Source organism: Ambystoma mexicanum, chromosome 2q (genome assembly GCF_040938575.1).
Source record: "Ambystoma mexicanum isolate Mex_15411 chromosome 2q, UKY_AmexF1_1, whole genome shotgun sequence".
NCBI lineage: Eukaryota > Metazoa > Chordata > Amphibia > Caudata > Ambystomatidae > Ambystoma > Ambystoma mexicanum.
The window spans coordinates 197,435,165-197,454,553 of NC_090924.1; the positions used below are offsets into that span (position 1 = coordinate 197,435,165).

General features: G+C 44.7%; 1 protein-coding gene across 4 annotated transcripts in view; it reads left to right on the plus strand.

Moving 5' to 3' along the window:
- Positions 1-19,389, plus strand: part of MARF1 (meiosis regulator and mRNA stability factor 1) — a 1,350,049-nt gene that overhangs the window by 172,226 nt on the left and 1,158,434 nt on the right. For all 4 annotated transcript variants that reach the window (XM_069647123.1, XM_069647122.1, XM_069647120.1 and 1 more), the window contains exon 4: positions 15,710-15,875. In XM_069647123.1, the coding sequence (XP_069503224.1) occupies positions 15,710-15,875 (166 nt within the window). The remainder of the gene's footprint in view (positions 1-15,709; positions 15,876-19,389) is intronic.

Consider the following 19,389-nt stretch of genomic DNA (forward strand, 5'->3'; position numbering starts at 1 on the left):
CTCTCTATCTCTCTATCTCTCTATCTCTCTATCTCTCTATCTCTCTATCTCTCTATCTCTCTATCTCTCTATCTCTCTATCTCTCTATCTCTCTATCTCTCTATCTCTCTATCTCTCTATCTCTCTATCTCTCTATCTCTCTATCTCTCTATCTCTCTATCTCTCTATCTCTCTATCTCTCTATCTCTCTATCTCTCTATCTCTCTATCTCTCTATCTCTCTATCTCTCTATCTCTCTATCTCTCTATCTCTCTATCTCTCTATCTCTCTATCTCTCTATCTCTCTATCTCTCTATCTCTCTATCTCTCTATCTCTCTATCTCTCTATCTCTCTATCTCTCTATCTCTCTATCTCTCTATCTCTCTATCTCTCTATCTCTCTATCTCTCTATCTCTCTATCTCTCTATCTCTCTATCTCTCTATCTCTCTATCTCTCTATCTCTCTATCTCTCTATCTCTCTATCTCTCTATCTCTCTATCTCTCTATCTCTCTATCTCTCTATCTCTCTATCTCTCTATCTCTCTATCTCTCTATCTCTCTATCTCTCTATCTCTCTATCTCTCTATCTCTCTATCTCTCTATCTCTCTATCTCTCTATCTCTCTATCTCTCTATCTCTCTATCTCTCTATCTCTCTATCTCTCTATCTCTCTATCTCTCTATCTCTCTATCTCTCTATCTCTCTATCTCTCTATCTCTCTATCTCTCTATCTCTCTATCTCTCTATCTCTCTATCTCTCTATCTCTCTATCTCTCTATCTCTCTATCTCTCTATCTCTCTATCTCTCTATCTCTCTATCTCTCTATCTCTCTATCTCTCTATCTCTCTATCTCTCTATCTCTCTATCTCTCTATCTCTCTATCTCTCTATCTCTCTATCTCTCTATCTCTCTATCTCTCTATCTCTCTATCTCTCTATCTCTCTATCTCTCTATCTCTCTATCTCTCTATCTCTCTATCTCTCTATCTCTCTATCTCTCTATCTCTCTATCTCTCTATCTCTCTATCTCTCTATCTCTCTATCTCTCTATCTCTCTATCTCTCTATCTCTCTATCTCTCTATCTCTCTATCTCTCTATCTCTCTATCTCTCTATCTCTCTATCTCTCTATCTCTCTATCTCTCTATCTCTCTATCTCTCTATCTCTCTATCTCTCTATCTCTCTATCTCTCTATCTCTCTATCTCTCTATCTCTCTATCTCTCTATCTCTCTATCTCTCTATCTCTCTATCTCTCTATCTCTCTATCTCTCTATCTCTCTATCTCTCTATCTCTCTATCTCTCTATCTCTCTATCTCTCTATCTCTCTATCTCTCTATCTCTCTATCTCTCTATCTCTCTATCTCTCTATCTCTCTATCTCTCTATCTCTCTATCTCTCTATCTCTCTATCTCTCTATCTCTCTATCTCTCTATCTCTCTATCTCTCTATCTCTCTATCTCTCTATCTCTCTATCTCTCTATCTCTCTATCTCTCTATCTCTCTATCTCTCTATCTCTCTATCTCTCTATCTCTCTATCTCTCTATCTCTCTATCTCTCTATCTCTCTATCTCTCTATCTCTCTATCTCTCTATCTCTCTATCTCTCTATCTCTCTATCTCTCTATCTCTCTATCTCTCTATCTCTCTATCTCTCTATCTCTCTATCTCTCTATCTCTCTATCTCTCTATCTCTCTATCTCTCTATCTCTCTATCTCTCTATCTCTCTATCTCTCTATCTCTCTATCTCTCTATCTCTCTATCTCTCTATCTCTCTATCTCTCTATCTCTCTATCTCTCTATCTCTCTATCTCTCTATCTCTCTATCTCTCTATCTCTCTATCTCTCTATCTCTCTATCTCTCTATCTCTCTATCTCTCTATCTCTCTATCTCTCTATCTCTCTATCTCTCTATCTCTCTATCTCTCTATCTCTCTATCTCTCTATCTCTCTATCTCTCTATCTCTCTATCTCTCTATCTCTCTATCTCTCTATCTCTCTATCTCTCTATCTCTCTATCTCTCTATCTCTCTATCTCTCTATCTCTCTATCTCTCTATCTCTCTATCTCTCTATCTCTCTATCTCTCTATCTCTCTATCTCTCTATCTCTCTATCTCTCTATCTCTCTATCTCTCTATCTCTCTATCTCTCTATCTCTCTATCTCTCTATCTCTCTATCTCTCTATCTCTCTATCTCTCTATCTCTCTATCTCTCTATCTCTCTATCTCTCTATCTCTCTATCTCTCTATCTCTCTATCTCTCTATCTCTCTATCTCTCTATCTCTCTATCTCTCTATCTCTCTATCTCTCTATCTCTCTATCTCTCTATCTCTCTATCTCTCTATCTCTCTATCTCTCTATCTCTCTATCTCTCTATCTCTCTATCTCTCTATCTCTCTATCTCTCTATCTCTCTATCTCTCTATCTCTCTATCTCTCTATCTCTCTATCTCTCTATCTCTCTATCTCTCTATCTCTCTATCTCTCTATCTCTCTATCTCTCTATCTCTCTATCTCTCTATCTCTCTATCTCTCTATCTCTCTATCTCTCTATCTCTCTATCTCTCTATCTCTCTATCTCTCTATCTCTCTATCTCTCTATCTCTCTATCTCTCTATCTCTCTATCTCTCTATCTCTCTATCTCTCTATCTCTCTATCTCTCTATCTCTCTATCTCTCTATCTCTCTATCTCTCTATCTCTCTATCTCTCTATCTCTCTATCTCTCTATCTCTCTATCTCTCTATCTCTCTATCTCTCTATCTCTCTATCTCTCTATCTCTCTATCTCTCTATCTCTCTATCTCTCTATCTCTCTATCTCTCTATCTCTCTATCTCTCTATCTCTCTATCTCTCTATCTCTCTATCTCTCTATCTCTCTATCTCTCTATCTCTCTATCTCTCTATCTCTCTATCTCTCTATCTCTCTATCTCTCTATCTCTCTATCTCTCTATCTCTCTATCTCTCTATCTCTCTATCTCTCTATCTCTCTATCTCTCTATCTCTCTATCTCTCTATCTCTCTATCTCTCTATCTCTCTATCTCTCTATCTCTCTATCTCTCTATCTCTCTATCTCTCTATCTCTCTATCTCTCTATCTCTCTATCTCTCTATCTCTCTATCTCTCTATCTCTCTATCTCTCTATCTCTCTATCTCTCTATCTCTCTATCTCTCTATCTCTCTATCTCTCTATCTCTCTATCTCTCTATCTCTCTATCTCTCTATCTCTCTATCTCTCTATCTCTCTATCTCTCTATCTCTCTATCTCTCTATCTCTCTATCTCTCTATCTCTCTATCTCTCTATCTCTCTATCTCTCTATCTCTCTATCTCTCTATCTCTCTATCTCTCTATCTCTCTATCTCTCTATCTCTCTATCTCTCTATCTCTCTATCTCTCTATCTCTCTATCTCTCTATCTCTCTATCTCTCTATCTCTCTATCTCTCTATCTCTCTATCTCTCTATCTCTCTATCTCTCTATCTCTCTATCTCTCTATCTCTCTATCTCTCTATCTCTCTATCTCTCTATCTCTCTATCTCTCTATCTCTCTATCTCTCTATCTCTCTATCTCTCTATCTCTCTATCTCTCTATCTCTCTATCTCTCTATCTCTCTATCTCTCTATCTCTCTATCTCTCTATCTCTCTATCTCTCTATCTCTCTATCTCTCTATCTCTCTATCTCTCTATCTCTCTATCTCTCTATCTCTCTATCTCTCTATCTCTCTATCTCTCTATCTCTCTATCTCTCTATCTCTCTATCTCTCTATCTCTCTATCTCTCTATCTCTCTATCTCTCTATCTCTCTATCTCTCTATCTCTCTATCTCTCTATCTCTCTATCTCTCTATCTCTCTATCTCTCTATCTCTCTATCTCTCTATCTCTCTATCTCTCTATCTCTCTATCTCTCTATCTCTCTATCTCTCTATCTCTCTATCTCTCTATCTCTCTATCTCTCTATCTCTCTATCTCTCTATCTCTCTATCTCTCTATCTCTCTATCTCTCTATCTCTCTATCTCTCTATCTCTCTATCTCTCTATCTCTCTATCTCTCTATCTCTCTATCTCTCTATCTCTCTATCTCTCTATCTCTCTATCTCTCTATCTCTCTATCTCTCTATCTCTCTATCTCTCTATCTCTCTATCTCTCTATCTCTCTATCTCTCTATCTCTCTATCTCTCTATCTCTCTATCTCTCTATCTCTCTATCTCTCTATCTCTCTATCTCTCTATCTCTCTATCTCTCTATCTCTCTATCTCTCTATCTCTCTATCTCTCTATCTCTCTATCTCTCTATCTCTCTATCTCTCTATCTCTCTATCTCTCTATCTCTCTATCTCTCTATCTCTCTATCTCTCTATCTCTCTATCTCTCTATCTCTCTATCTCTCTATCTCTCTATCTCTCTATCTCTCTATCTCTCTATCTCTCTATCTCTCTATCTCTCTATCTCTCTATCTCTCTATCTCTCTATCTCTCTATCTCTCTATCTCTCTATCTCTCTATCTCTCTATCTCTCTATCTCTCTATCTCTCTATCTCTCTATCTCTCTATCTCTCTATCTCTCTATCTCTCTATCTCTCTATCTCTCTATCTCTCTATCTCTCTATCTCTCTATCTCTCTATCTCTCTATCTCTCTATCTCTCTATCTCTCTATCTCTCTATCTCTCTATCTCTCTATCTCTCTATCTCTCTATCTCTCTATCTCTCTATCTCTCTATCTCTCTATCTCTCTATCTCTCTATCTCTCTATCTCTCTATCTCTCTATCTCTCTATCTCTCTATCTCTCTATCTCTCTATCTCTCTATCTCTCTATCTCTCTATCTCTCTATCTCTCTATCTCTCTATCTCTCTATCTCTCTATCTCTCTATCTCTCTATCTCTCTATCTCTCTATCTCTATCTCTCTCTATCTATCTATCTATCTATCTATCTATCTATCTATCTATCTATCTATCTATCTATCTATCTATCTATCTATCTATCTATCTCTCTCTCTCTCTCTCTCTCTTCAGAGGCCTTCCTTTTGTCACAAGAATGAGGAATCGGGAGACTAGTCTGTCGCTGCTGCACAGAGGAGAATCAAGCTACAAGCTTTTCTTCGAACCCAAGGTAATGTGGGGTGAAAGGTATTAGTTACCTTTGAACTGAAGGTGCTCCAGAGTGTTCGAGTGTGTGAAGAGTCGTCCAGGGTGCCCACTCTACCTCTGACCCAAGCAGTCGGCTTGTGTCCCTTTTTAGTGAGTCCTTTTGCAAGGTCTCCATCGTTTTGTTAATCCTACAAGTATCTTTTCCTAGATACTAAAAGTATCCTGAGGAACTTTTGCTGTTCTGCTGCTTCTTTAAGACTTTGAATCCACTCCAAACTGACCTTTCCGTATAGTTGGGGATTGGACTTTAAAAGCGTGCGTTTGCCATGAAAATGTCTCTAGAACATAAAGCTCTGCTACTGTTTGACTAACCAACCTTTTTCCTTCCTAAAAGACTAGCTTATGTGGTTTTGCTAACTAAATACAATTACTGTATATCTTTCTTAATGGGAGTGCACAGTAGTACCGATAATACGGTAGAGCTGTCATTAGTGTCAAACCCTGTAACAATTGTTCCGCAAGCAACTACCATTGAAGCAGTGGCCTTTGAAAAGTATTTATGTATTTCGAAGTGTGTTGGTTAATTGAACTAAGTATATTTCTGACTCCCTTGTGTAAATATAATACATTATATATTTTAATATAACATTTGTGTAAGTGGTTCTTTGGACTACTCTACTAAATGGATTCAGTGTACTTAACAGATCACATCTTCCTCCTATGATAAGCCTGGATGCTCTTCCACTCTACCAAGGTTCCTTGAGAAGTAAAGACTTTTACTAAATGTTGGACCTGTATGCCAAGGGATACTTTTATGAAGTCTTCACTCAAGTGGACTTTAGCATTACTCCCCTAACAGTTGGTCCCATCAGCGTCTAAATCGGAGGACTGTCTGTAGTGAAAGATCCATTGATTTCAGGTTTTAAAGTCTACAAAGGATTTTACGGCTTCTTTTCAAGGCATCTTAGATGAGGAGGATGATCCAATTCCCTTTGGGTTTGAACCTATGGGTCCACCTCGAGTGCCTCAGGAGTTTGACTAAGGAAAGCAGATTGGCTGATCTGGCTACCATGCTGCATGACGCAAGTGGCCTAGAAACCGCCACTGTGATAAATTTTCCTCATGGAGCTCTTCAAGCCCATTCTAGTGGGGCATATAGGAAAATGATGACCAAGGTTGCTGATGCCTTGTGCTGGGGACCTCCACCAAGGGAGGTAGAAGAATGTGACCTGACACATTTTGGACAAGAGCACAAATGTGGAACATATCCTCCCTTTGCACAATGCGATTTTTTTATTTTTTTTATATATTTCTTTTTTTTTATATATATATTTCTGAGGCTTGTGGAATCTGCTTAGATCACATGCTGTGCATAGGCTGACATCTAGTGGAAGCTGCGGAGTATTACAGTTTGTTTTTTGAAACTCGAAAATGGGCGTCGACACAGGGCGTGCCAGTAATACTATCCCTAGTGTGACGTCCACTGTACCCAAGATCCCTCACGCGTCTAGGATCCTCAGATTGTTTTTTTCCGCCATAATGGTCGGAAGCATTTTGCGGAGTCCCCTGGCCTTAGCCATACTTTTGCTAAAATATTGATTTATTTACATCCTTCCCCATCCCAACGTCGAACTTCGACACTCGACGCCGGCTGCTGCACAACAGATTTGGGCCTCGGAAGGCCTCTGGCCTCGGCTCGGGCCTTGGAAGGCCTCTGGCCTCGGCCCTGCAAGTAGGGAGAGTGGGGGGTTGGACATACTCTACACTCTTGGTATATAGGTGCACCTCATACATTTCCTACACTTAACAGCCCGCTGCCTCAAGGTGCGTATGGAGGGTACCCCTTTTCAATTCTGCCCCAAGTGCAATCGCAAATACCCTTGGGTCGACAGGCACGCCATGTGCGATCTCTGCTTGCCGAGGGACCACCCCGAAGCGAACTGCAGAGCGTGTAGTAGGTTTAAACCGAAGACACTTAAGGACCGTTCGACGAAGCGTTGGGCCCACCACGCCAGGTAGGCGGCCATGGCAGCGGAGGGCGCCTTCAGCGACGGCAGCGACGCCGTACTTACGGACAGCGAGGGCATTACGGCGTCGAAAGACAGCAGAGCGCAGGTCCCCGACCTCGGAAGGTCCTCCGGCAGGGCGGCTATGGGGAAGACCCCCGGTGACACAAGTGCTTCACACACCACACACACTAAACACACGAAGTCCAACCGAGACTCGACGACGTTGAGTTCTCGGAAAGAGGCACAAACAGAACGGTCCGATTCGGTGTCCTCTGGGCGTTCTCGGTCGAGATCGCCGCATGACTCCAGGCAATCATCCACTCTTGCCAAGAGTGCCTCGCTCCCTAGGCTAACTGAAGTTCGATCGTCAGAGGACGAAGACGACTTCCATCCCCAGGCCGCGCTCCAGGAGTCAGAGCCCGCAGACAAGATCAGCATGGCCCCACACTCGAAGGACAGGGACTCTACCCCCGATCCTCGACGCCAGGTGTCCAAAACCTCCGGAGCCACAAAAGGGGGGAAAAACAGCAGAAGAAGCAGCCTTTGCACTCTTCCACACCTGTGAAACACGCCACTCCCCCTAAACAGACAAGACCAGGTCTGCTGATATGTCTAAAACCAGCAAATCTACTCAAGATAAATCTCTGAGACTTGCTGAGAGTCATTCCCAGTTCCAAAAAATGGTCGAGTGAAGACATAGATGGGGTCATGTCAAGGATGTCTTCTTTGGCTGATTTTTACGATAAGAATCCAGACCATTTCCTTTCGTATGATCCACAAGGGGCGACACCCTCAGGCTCTAACGATCCTATCCCCCCCGATAACCAACCCCTCCTAAATGAGGTTCTCGCACGTGCAGCAGAACATTTCCATATTGACACTCACGGTGTCCAGGAGGAGAGGAACTTCGCCGAGGAGTTAGTGGGAGAAAGGAGGCCTGTTGCCCAGACCATCCCTATCCTTAAGTCCATTCAGCGAAGAATAGACCCGTCCCTGGTGAACCCGAACCTCACCAGAGCAGTCAATCCCAGGGTTGAAAAACTTTTCAGGGCAGCCCAGTCTGACCCTCTCTATATAAGAGGACATCTGAAGCCAGACTCCCTAGTTACACTCGTAAGAGGGCTGGAACACCATTGTCATCGTCCGAAGCTCCTCCAGACAAGGAGAGCAAAAAACTATATGGTTTCGGCAGGAAAGTAGCCTCAACGTCCGCCTATCAGGCAAGGATTGCAAACTCCACCACCCTGTTGGCCAGCTACAACTGTGCCATCAATGGGAAGAAGTCGCGGCACTCCTAGCCTCTGCTCCGGAACCTTTAAAGGGCCAGTTAGCTTGGATTTCCACAGAGGGTAGAGCCGTGTCTGGTTGCATTTTGAAAGCAACCTTTGACGCCGCAGACAACGCAGGCAGATTGATAGCAGAAGGCACTGTTATCAAGAGACATGCGTCGTTACGGCAGTCTTGTTTTAAGGCAGAAACCCAGGCATCATTGTTGGACAAACCGGTGGAAGCCGATCTGTTTGGTAAGGCGGTCGAGGGCGCACTGAAGAATGCCAAGGACGAATACGAGACACTCAAGTCCCTTGGCCAGTTAACCAATAAACCCCCTAACCAGAGAGGGAATAGTAATTTTCGTCGCCCACGCGGCCAAAATTCCCTGAGAGGGTCTAACTATTCCCAGGGGCAGGGTACACATTGGAACAGCCAACAGTCTACCCAGGGTTACGGCAGGGGTAATAGGAGAGGTCATGGTAAAGGCAGAGGCAGCCCCAGCAAAGGAGGCGGCACGCCTCCACCAAAGCAGTGACGCTCAGTTCAGGGTCCCTTCTCACGCAACCCCAGTAGGGGGACGCATTTCCAACTTCACCCAGGCTTGGGAAGGGATCACATCAGACAGATGGGTGCTGTCAACCGTATCCACAGGGTACTGTATAGAACTACTGCAGCGTCCCCGGAACCATCCTCCACGACAAAGAGTACACTCTTTAGAAAATCAGAAGTTTCTCCTCAAGGAGATCGGCATTCTGCTAGAAAAGGACGCGATAGAACTCGTCCCGGGACACCAGGTAAACAAGGGTGTTTATTCAACTTACTTCCTTGTGCCAAAAAAAAGATTTGACAATGCGCCCAGTATTGGACTTACGGCCTGCCAACAAGTATGTCAAGCCCCAAAAAGTTTCGTATGACTATGCTACAAGAGGTAATCCCCCTCCTAAAAAAGGGGATTACATGGCAACCTTGGATATGAAAGATGCCTATTTTCATATTTCCATGTTCCCAGCGCACAGAAGGTACTTGCGCTTCAAGGTGGACAGTCGGCACTACCAATTCAAGGTACTGCCCTTCGGGATAGCTTCGGCACCAAGGGTATTCACCAAGGTACTGGCGGTGGCGGCTGCACACCTACGCAGGGAGGCAATCCCGGTGTACCCTTATCTGGACGACTGGCTCATAACGGGGGAAACCCCAGTAATTTGCAGGACAAACATTCAAAGGACTATCGACCTCCTCCACGAATTAGGCTTCTCAATCAACGAGAAAAAGTCAAGCCAGGTGCTAAGCACCTCCAAACAGTTCCTAGGAGCAATCCTAGATACTCAAGAGGGTGTTGACATTTCCTTCAGAGGAAAGAATTCGGAATATACTACTGCAAATTCCGCAATATCAGTCTGGTCACCAAATAACGGTACGCAAAGCAACGCGTTTACTGGGCATGATGGCGTCATGTATTTACCTGGTCCCCCACGCGCGCCTGCGCATGCGTCCCATGGTTGGCGAAACAGTGGTCTCGGGCAAGTGGTCGGTGGGACGATCTAGTGGTCGTTTCGCCAACACTAGTACAAAGCCTTCACTGGTGGACAAGAGAGAATCTTGCACAGGGAAAACCCTTTTACGATCTCGAAGTACAGGCAGTAGTCACTACCGATGCATGTCTGACGGGGTGGGGAGCTCACCATCTCCACCACACAGCTCGGGGTCTCTGGTCTCCCTCAGTGGCCAAGAACCACATCAACCTGCTAGAGCTTCTGGCAGTATTCAGAGCGCTTCAAGCGTTCGAGCCCCACCTACTAAACCTGTCAGTGCAAATCCGGACGGAGAGCACAACAGCCATGTTCTACCTGAACAAGCAAGGAGGGACTCGTTCGCCAAATCTGTCCAAGCTTGCCCAAAAAATCTGGATATGGGCACTCAGACGGAACATCTTCCTGTCATCACAACATGTTCCAGGGGAGCTCAATTCCCTAGCGGATGCTCTGAGCAGAGACTCCCTCCCAGAGGAACACGAATGGGTTCTTCACAGAGAGGTCGTAGAAGATATCTTCTCTCAGTGGGGTTTCCCCACTATAGACTTATTCGCCACAAGCGATAACAGACAATGCCCAGGATTTGCATCCAGGTTCCCCCAACCAGACTCCCAGGGGAACTCCCTGAGGATGAACTGGTCAGGGATGTTTGCGTACGCTTTTCCACCAACTCCTCATCAGGAAGGTGGTGAACAAGATGAACAGAGTCGATGACGCTCGTCCTAGTTGCTCCCATGTGGGCAAGACAACCGTGGTTCCCACACCTACGCAGGATGGCGGTGTGCGAGCCCATCAAACTTCCAGCCTGGTACAACCTACTGTCCCAGCACCAAGGTCAAACAGTGCATCAGCAACCGAACTCTATGAACCTGGCAGCATGGCTCCTGAGGTCATAGAGTTTGGACATCTCAATTTACCACAGAGGTGTATGGACATCCTAAAGGAATCTAGGAAACCAAACACAAGGCACTGTTACTTTGACAAGTGGAAGAGATTCGTTATCTGGTGCCTGAGTAGAAAAATCAACCCAGTTGATTGCACTCCTTCCACTATTGTTACATACATGCTCCACATGCTAGACGCAGGATTGTTTTTTAACTCACTGAAAGTACACCTGGCAGCCCTGTCGGCATACACTACTTCCCATAACAAGGTGTCGTGGTGGAAAGTACCAGTAGTTAAAGCCTTCATGGAAGGACTAAAGAGACTTCACCCTCCTATTTCAAACCCACCACCAGGGTGGGACCTTAATGTGGTGCTATCTAAGCTCATGGGACCCCCTTTCGAGCCCATGCATAAAAGCAGTCTCAAAACACCTGACTTATAAAACGGCCTTCTTAGTAGCTATTACTTCTATAAGAAGAGTCAGTGAAATTCAGGCTCTGTCAGTGCAGGATCCCTTCTTTACTGTCCATAAAGACAAACTGGTTTTACGCACACACCCTAGGTTCTCACCTAAGTTTATATCTAAATTCCACGTAAACCAGTCCATCGAGCTTCCGGCTTTCTTCCAGGACCCTCAAAGCTCGGCTGAGGTGAAACTACACACCCTAGATGTGCGTAGGGCGGTCCTCTACTATATAAATAAAACCAGACCGCTAAGAAAAACAGATCAACTGTTTGTCTCCGTAGCTACAAGCAGAGAGGGGGATCGCGTCTCTAAAGGTGCCATCTCGAAGTGGATTATTAACTGTATCCAGCTGTGTTACTCACTCTCTGAAAGAACTCTGCCTTTCACGCCAAGAGCCCACTCTACTAGAGGCACTGGGGCCACTCTGGCTTTCATTGCAAATGTACCCCTTGACACCATTTGCAAAGCAGCTACTTGGAGCTCTATTCACACTTTCACTCGGCACTACTGCATTGACACCCATTCCAAGGCAGATACACACGTGGGACAAGCGGTTCTAAGACACTTATTTGCTCATGACCCTTCTCACATCCCACCTGCTTCAGGTACTGCTCGCTAATCTATGCACAGCATGTGATCTAAGCAGATTCCACAATCCTCAGAAGGGATACATTACTCACCGTAATCGTATTTCTGATGCTTGTATCTGCTTAGATTCACATGCGACCCACCCTTCCTCCCCTCTGAGAGAAGGCGCATGGTTGCTTGTAGTCTTACCTTTCTATCTATCTGCTTGGATTATCTGTACTCTTGCTACTCCTCATGCTACCTCATGTCAGAAAAAATACAATGTGAGGATCCTAGACTCGTGAGGGATCTTGGGTACAGTGGACGTCACACTAGGGATAGTATTACTGGCACGCCCTGTGTCGACGCCTATTTTCGAGTTTTGAAAAACAAACTGTAATACTCCGCAGCTTCCACTAGATGTCGGCCTATGCACAGCATGTAAATCTAAGCAGATACAAGCATCAGAAATACGATTACGGTGAGTAATGTATTATATATAATTTCTAGCACCCTTCTCTGGGCCACATGATAGTCTGATGGTGCAGACAGCTACTGTTGGCAACAAGGCAAGCACCTACCCCTCTCTACCTCTTGACAGATGACCAGAGGGAAGATGACTAGGCCAAAAAAGACTTTGCCTCTGCCAGCATGGCACTTAAAGCAGTAAACGCTTCTTTTGCAATTGTCAAGTAAAAGCACACCACCTGGTCTGTTATTGCAGAGGAGGACATCTCTGAAGGGGAAATGTGTAATGGGTTCTTCAATATTATGGAAGATGTTAAGAAAGCCATGCGCCAAGCCTTGGTCAAGATTTGACACTGCTGGCTGTCAGAAGATCCATAGCGGCAAGTTCCGTCATGAAGGAAATTAGTCTTTGCACAGGATGTACAGGCTAAGTTGCTTGAAGCACCTTTTGATGGGTCACATATATTTGCACCAAAGGCAGATGACAGCCATGAGAAATTGCAGTCTTCCGAGGCTCTGGCAAAGTCCCTAGGGGTTGTGGTAAGGCAGGCTGCTCAACCTTCCTCACAATGGATGCGCAACACTTTTGGTATTACATCTATGGGCAAAAGAAAAGCAAACCACTGCCCGCCAAGGCCAGAGAAGTTTCTATTGACCATCAAATGGTAGAGGAGGTAAAACGAAGACTATTTATGCATCTGTTCCTTTTCAGAGCGGCCTCTGCTGAAAACCCCTGACTTCTGCTACTCTGTGCCAGTAGGGGGCGTCTGTCTCCATTTTCCAGAATGGTGCTCTACTGCCTCAGACACAAGGGCATGGAAGCTGTTTTTTCAAGGTTACTGCGTTCACCAGATTGCCTCCCTATGTCCAAACCACCACCTGTTCCAGAACCGGTTGCCTCTCTTCTGGAGAAGGATGTCCTAGAGTTGGTACCACTAAAGGAGAACAGGTGGGCACTACTTTTTTTGGTCCTAAAAAAGGATTGAGCGCTGCAAGCCATATTGGGTCTGAGGTGCTTGGACACAAGTTCATCAGGATTTACAAGTTTCAGATGGTAACACTTTTGCAGATCCTCCAGGCCATAGGAATGAAGGATTGGTTGGCGTCACTCGACCTACTGGATGCTTACTTTCATGTGCCAAATAATCTGAAGTACTGGAGGTTCGCCATAGGCAACACATTACCAGTTTCTAGTTCTGCATTTCCGACTTAACTCTGCCCTTAGGGTCTTCACCCAGATGTTGGCAGTAGTGGCAGTCAGTCTCAGGAAAGGGGCAGCATCCCTATCTTTCCTTACCTGGACAGTTGGTTAATCAGAGCATGGTCTCTGACGCAAACCCTGGATCGTCTCAATCGTACCTGCCACCGCCTCCACAAGCTGGGCTTCTCCCTCAATGTAAAGCAGTCTCAACTGACCGCTTATTAAGTGCTTCAAACCATCAGAGTGGTCCTGCATTCCCCCTCTGGCAAGGCTTTTTCTTCCAAGGGCAGGGCTATACACATCTTGCAGAAGATAACCAGATTCCAGAACTCCCCGATGCCTGCCAGCCCTAGACTTCTTAAGGTTGCTTGGCTTCATGGCATCCTGCATCTTCCTGGTATTAGAGGCCCGATTGAGAATTAGATCGCTCTGATGGTCCGTCAGAACTCAATGGCCTCAGTTCTCTGCCAATAGGACTTGAATCCAGTTCCGAGCAGTCTCGGTCAGTATCTCCTGTGGTGAACTCTCAGGAAGAATTTGATGGCGGTAAAACCGTTTAGGCTACTGTGGCCAGAAGCGACGGTAGTAACAGATGCATCTTTGAAAGGCTGAGTTGCTCACCTGAACAAGCCGACGGCAACTGGGCTGTAGTCCTCTGGTGGGGACAAAACATCACATGCACTGTTAGAGCTGGCGCTTATGGCCTTTCTTCCCTCCATATAGGTGAAGACTGTCAAGATCATAACGGACTACACACTGGTCATGCACTACATCAACAAGAGAGGTATTGTAGGGCCACTCCACCTGTGCAGAGGTGTGATGAAGTTATTTTTCTGGGAGTTGCGGAACAAGAGCTCCTGGTCAGCAATTCATCTTTCCGGTAAGGAAAACACAATGGCGGACGCACAGAGCCGGTAGGGCTTGTTCTCAGAGTGGGAGCTGAATTGAATTTTCTTTCACCCTGCATGCACTGCAGTTTACTTGCTGAGCTCTCTAGAGAAGTCCTTCACCCGTGCCTTCCTCCACTGGAAAAGTGGGGACAACCAGTCTCCTGTAGTTCTATTTCGGGGACTGTCCTTGGCTTATTCTGGGGGCTGACAATCCTCTGATGCATTGAACATGGTTCCAAAGTGGGCCATGGTGCATCTTCAGGCTGCAGCCCATGGACCTCTTCAGCTGCTGCTTGCCATCCTGAAGAGTAGCCTGCCTGGACACGGTTTACCATCGCCACCAGTTGAGCCTGTGGAAGTCGGAAGGGCTTTTGTTCACTGCTTCACTTCACCTGCTCTGTTCTGGAGGCCATTGTAGTGGTCATACAAGTGTATCTGGTCTGTCCTGCTGACACTCCCCTGTAACCACGTCTGCACTGTAAATGGAAGCCGCAAGTTAGCTGGACCTACTCATGTCCCCTGTACAGCTTGCAACGGGACTTGCAGCAGAAGTAGTGGCCGCATGGATACATCAATACCTGTGGCTTGGCATTTTTCAGATTGAGTGTGGAGTGCCACTCATGATGCCCCATCCTTCAGTGGCGTGGCCAGATTCTTTTGATTGGGGTGGCCCAAGTAGGCACTGACGTACGCCAGGGTGGCATGAAGGAGCGCGCACACACACAAAGGTCATAGTTTGGAATAATGGGGTGGACAACAGATTCCAGCGGTAGCACATGCCACCCCAGGCAACTCCCTGGACACACCTATGCCACCCTTACCCCATAGGGAATGCCTCCGGACATTGCCAATTAGGGGTCTAGTATGTGTGTAAAATATACATGCATGCACAATTACATATAACTTTAGTTTTCCAATATTGGTAACATGCATAGTTCACATGTAGCCCAACCTCCCCCTATATAAGGTTTGGTTGCTGTACACATCTAAGGACTGCACAACCATAGTATGAATCTAAAGATGGCTCACCGGGGCAGAGCTTAATCCTGCCCACCTAACTGGTCCGTATCAAAACAACTAAATGTGATGGACTTTTTGATATGCAGCAAATCTTATGAATTTTTACTTTTTGTGTACTACGTTGACAACAGAGGTTGCCTAGCCTGACTAAGAATTATTTTGAGCATTTTCTGTGGTATCAAAATGATTTATTATTTTTGTATTCCCCCGTATCCCATGTGAATTAAGGAATTTTGAAAACATACCATTTTACAGCTATGCAATTTGATGGTTATGGTTTCATGCTGAAATGTTGTAATGTTTTTGACAATGTTCTGTTTTAACAGCCTACCAGAAATAACTTAATAGATTCTGGTAAACTCTGGACGAATAATCCTCCAAGTGCTCAGTCGGCTCCAATTCCTGTCCCGTTGTGCAACGGCTGTGGGACAAAGGGAACTACAAATGATCCTTCAATCTTGACCAGTCCTAGGAAGACCTTACATAAATACGGTAAGCATGTTTAGTTTTCTAGCTATTTTGAGTTTCCCTCAATAAGCTAGTGGGTAGAAATTGGGCTAGCACATTGCCTTCAACATATTTGGCATACCATGCAGTGGTTACTTCATGAGGGCAGATGGAAGAATGGCAGGTTTTCAATCTACTGGCCTGTCAGATTTGTGTAATTCCCTTCCACCCATTAATGTATAGATTGTTATTCGCTGTAGCAGCTAATCAGTATCCCAAGCCTTTAAAAGCTATTTCAGAGACTTCCATAGATAATGTGCCATCCATGTTGTCTGCAGCAGTATTGGTTTTAGGCATCTAGATCTGCCTCAACGTGTAATGTTACTTTTGGGAGGAATTGTGGCTTTTAAGGTCCAGATACATCCATTGATTGCCTTTACAGGGTGTTTGCTTTGAGTTACCCTGACACCCCAAGTGGTAGTATGGCTGAGCAGTTAAGGCAAGCTATTTAGAAAGATGGTTCAGAGCTACACAATAAACCCTCCCAAATCCAATTACGGAAAGGTCCACACAGTACATTTGTAAACATAGCTATCTATATTTGTAATCTATCTAAAGCAATATTGAAGTGAATCCATTTTTAAACATGGGGAAGCACAGATAAATGACAACACCGGATCATAACAATGTTTTAAAGTTTAACTGAAGTTTTTGGTGACGCCCACAGTCCCTTTTAGAGTGACAAGAACCCCCTGTCTCTGGTACCTCCGCAAACACACTTAAAAAGCGATTTCCGTCAGCATAAAGCTGCGTTGTGATAGGTTGTACTGTTTCCCATTGGAGCCAGGCGACATGTTAGTCCCGGGTGAAGTCTGTCAGAATACCGAGCCCCAGGCAATGTACGATCCTAAACAGAAGAGTGGCAGCCACCAAGTTAACCCTCGACCTTTCTGGATGGGTATTTGCAGAGGAGCACTGACATCCCCATACAGTGATGCTGCAGTTGCTTCCAAATGCTGGACTAACGCAATAAAGACACAAAGTTGAGTCTAGCGGGGTGGGGGATGGGGGGTGAACGGCTGAAAGAGATGCAAGTAAAAACTGCATCGAGCAGAATTAGTTCTGTGCTTGCAGGCAGATGTGCTGGAGCAGCAGCCATTGATGTCTGCTTGTACAGAAGACGGATAGTGTGCAGCGAAGATCCCAAACCTAGAGGAGCAGCACCAGCATATAGGGACCCCAATAGATAAAGGACTGCTAAAGAAGCACCAGGTTGTTTAGATGAAGACTGTCGAGTGGGTGTTGGGGTGCAGTCTTGTCATGAGGGCCATGACCTATACTGTACATCTGGCAAGAGGCAGTGTACTGTTTGCAAATTTTGTCTTTAGATTTTCCAACTCTTTGTTTTTCCTATTAAGTTGCAAATCAAACATTTCATCCAGTGACTCAGCAAGGCATAAAATAAGCAGTGTCGCAAGTCTGAAGGTTTGCTAATTAAATTGACACTTGTGTATCAAAGTTAGCTTTTCAAGTTACCCTTTTCAATGAAAGCACTGCTCACCCTGGATTCCTCTCGTCCCAAGGCTTTCACCTAGGGGTGTCACGGTATTAGTTTTATGGCGGTACGATAACCTTCTTACCAAATGACGGTATATCATGGTTATCGCGGTATAGCAGGCAGAGTTAACTAATCTTAACAAATATTTTCTTAAAAGGTCATAAATTGTGAGATTTATCATCACAAACAAAACCAGGCACCCAGGTCCAGAATTGGGCTTTTCAACATACCTTCGACTGAAATGTCACCCCTTGCTTCCACCAAACACAAACACGTGTGGAGAGGAGGAGGAGGAGGAGGAGGAGGAGGAGGAGGAGGAGGAGGAGGAGGAGGAGGAGGAGGAGGAGGAGGAGGAGGAGGAGGAGGAGGAGGAGGAGGAGGAGGAGGAGGAGGAGGAGGAGGAGGAGGAGGAGGAGGAGGAGGAGGAGGAGGAGGAGGAGGAGGAGGAGGAGGAGGAGGAGGAGGAGGAGGAGGAGGAGGAGGGGGAGCCCTGCTGCGACTGTCAAAGCAAACTTAATAGCTTTTCTTAAGTGGTCATTTAGGCTTTTAGCTACCCGCTGGCTACTGGTGAAGATGAACATGTTCCCATCTTGATAATCTGCATGCCACAGATCAATGGAGGCTGATGGTAGTATGCGCTTGTGCGCATACACACACATATGCACTCTCTTCACGTTACAGCCTTTAGTTTACTTGCGGTCTAAAAGGTGTTCCGTAATCACAGACATGTTACCCTTTGGTATGGCACCAGGGAATACCCGCAGAGATGACCGAATTTCGCAGTGTGACTTATTATATGTAAATTCAATGATAGAACCAGGGAAATCCCCCATTGTCATATGTTTAGAAAACATACATTATAAATATATAAACCCCAAAGCCGCCAACCCAAAGTAAATCCTTTTCCTTCTTGGCACTGTATTTATTATTCCTTTTGCTAACATATTGATTTTGTGTCAGGCACGTGTGGTTTACGGAATGGCATTAAAAACTGCTCCAACAAACTACTTGTACCAACAAAAAAAAACTTTTGTCTTTTTGCATTTGAAATTCTTTAATTTACCATTTTAAGTCAATGCTTTTTATTTAACTTACGAATATGCAGGCAGGATTTTCCAGCTGTAGCAAGGCTGCATTTTGAAACTTGTCTGTCTGAATATATTTCGCTGATCCTCCAGGAATCTAAGGCGGCTGCAGAATTGGTCTTTCATGGCGCTCACTCGTCGATCGCCTTGAATGAAAGAGTGACTAGTGGAAGTGTTATAGTACACATTTTTAGCGTTGAGCTTGCTGCTCAGTCACAGATCATCACTTTGAAAAACGGCCTCAACTTGCATTTTCTTGGAACCACATGGCATGGGCATCATGATCCTTGCTGTGACAGTTTGTTTTGATAACTCTTTATCCCATTAAAGGGGAAAAAAGTCACTGATGTGCAGTCTGAAAGCCCATGTCATTGTGTTTCTTTTGTCAAAATGTCATAGCCAACACAGACTCCCCAAAAGGTTGCATAGTGGTCTAATCACTATAGCTTGTTTACCAACTGCCTGGTGTATTATGAAGGTCTGATGTCGGAGTCGCCACTGACCATGTAATCCTAAATGTACATTGTTCAGTGGGCGCTGTTGATTTCTTTCTTGATTCTTACAATACATGTTCATTTACCTTCTTACAGATGGTGGCAACTTTTTTTTTGAAAAGTTAAAATACATATTGGCACAAATATGGCCTTGACCACCACCTCACCACAGCCCCATCATTAGTTTTCCCCAGGTCTGAGTGCATTAGGATCCCTGTGATGTGAGTTCAGAGGGAGGAATGCTTTCATGGGTGGTGTCACAAATTGAGAATAGACCCAAGAAATATTTCACCCCCATTGTTCTGGATACTTCAAATTGAATGTAAAATCTGTCCTGCCTGCTTGAGTACAGTGCTATATGCAGAAGGCAGGTAGGTGAAGGATCAAGCAAAGCAACAACTCTAGTGCCAATGTGCAAATCT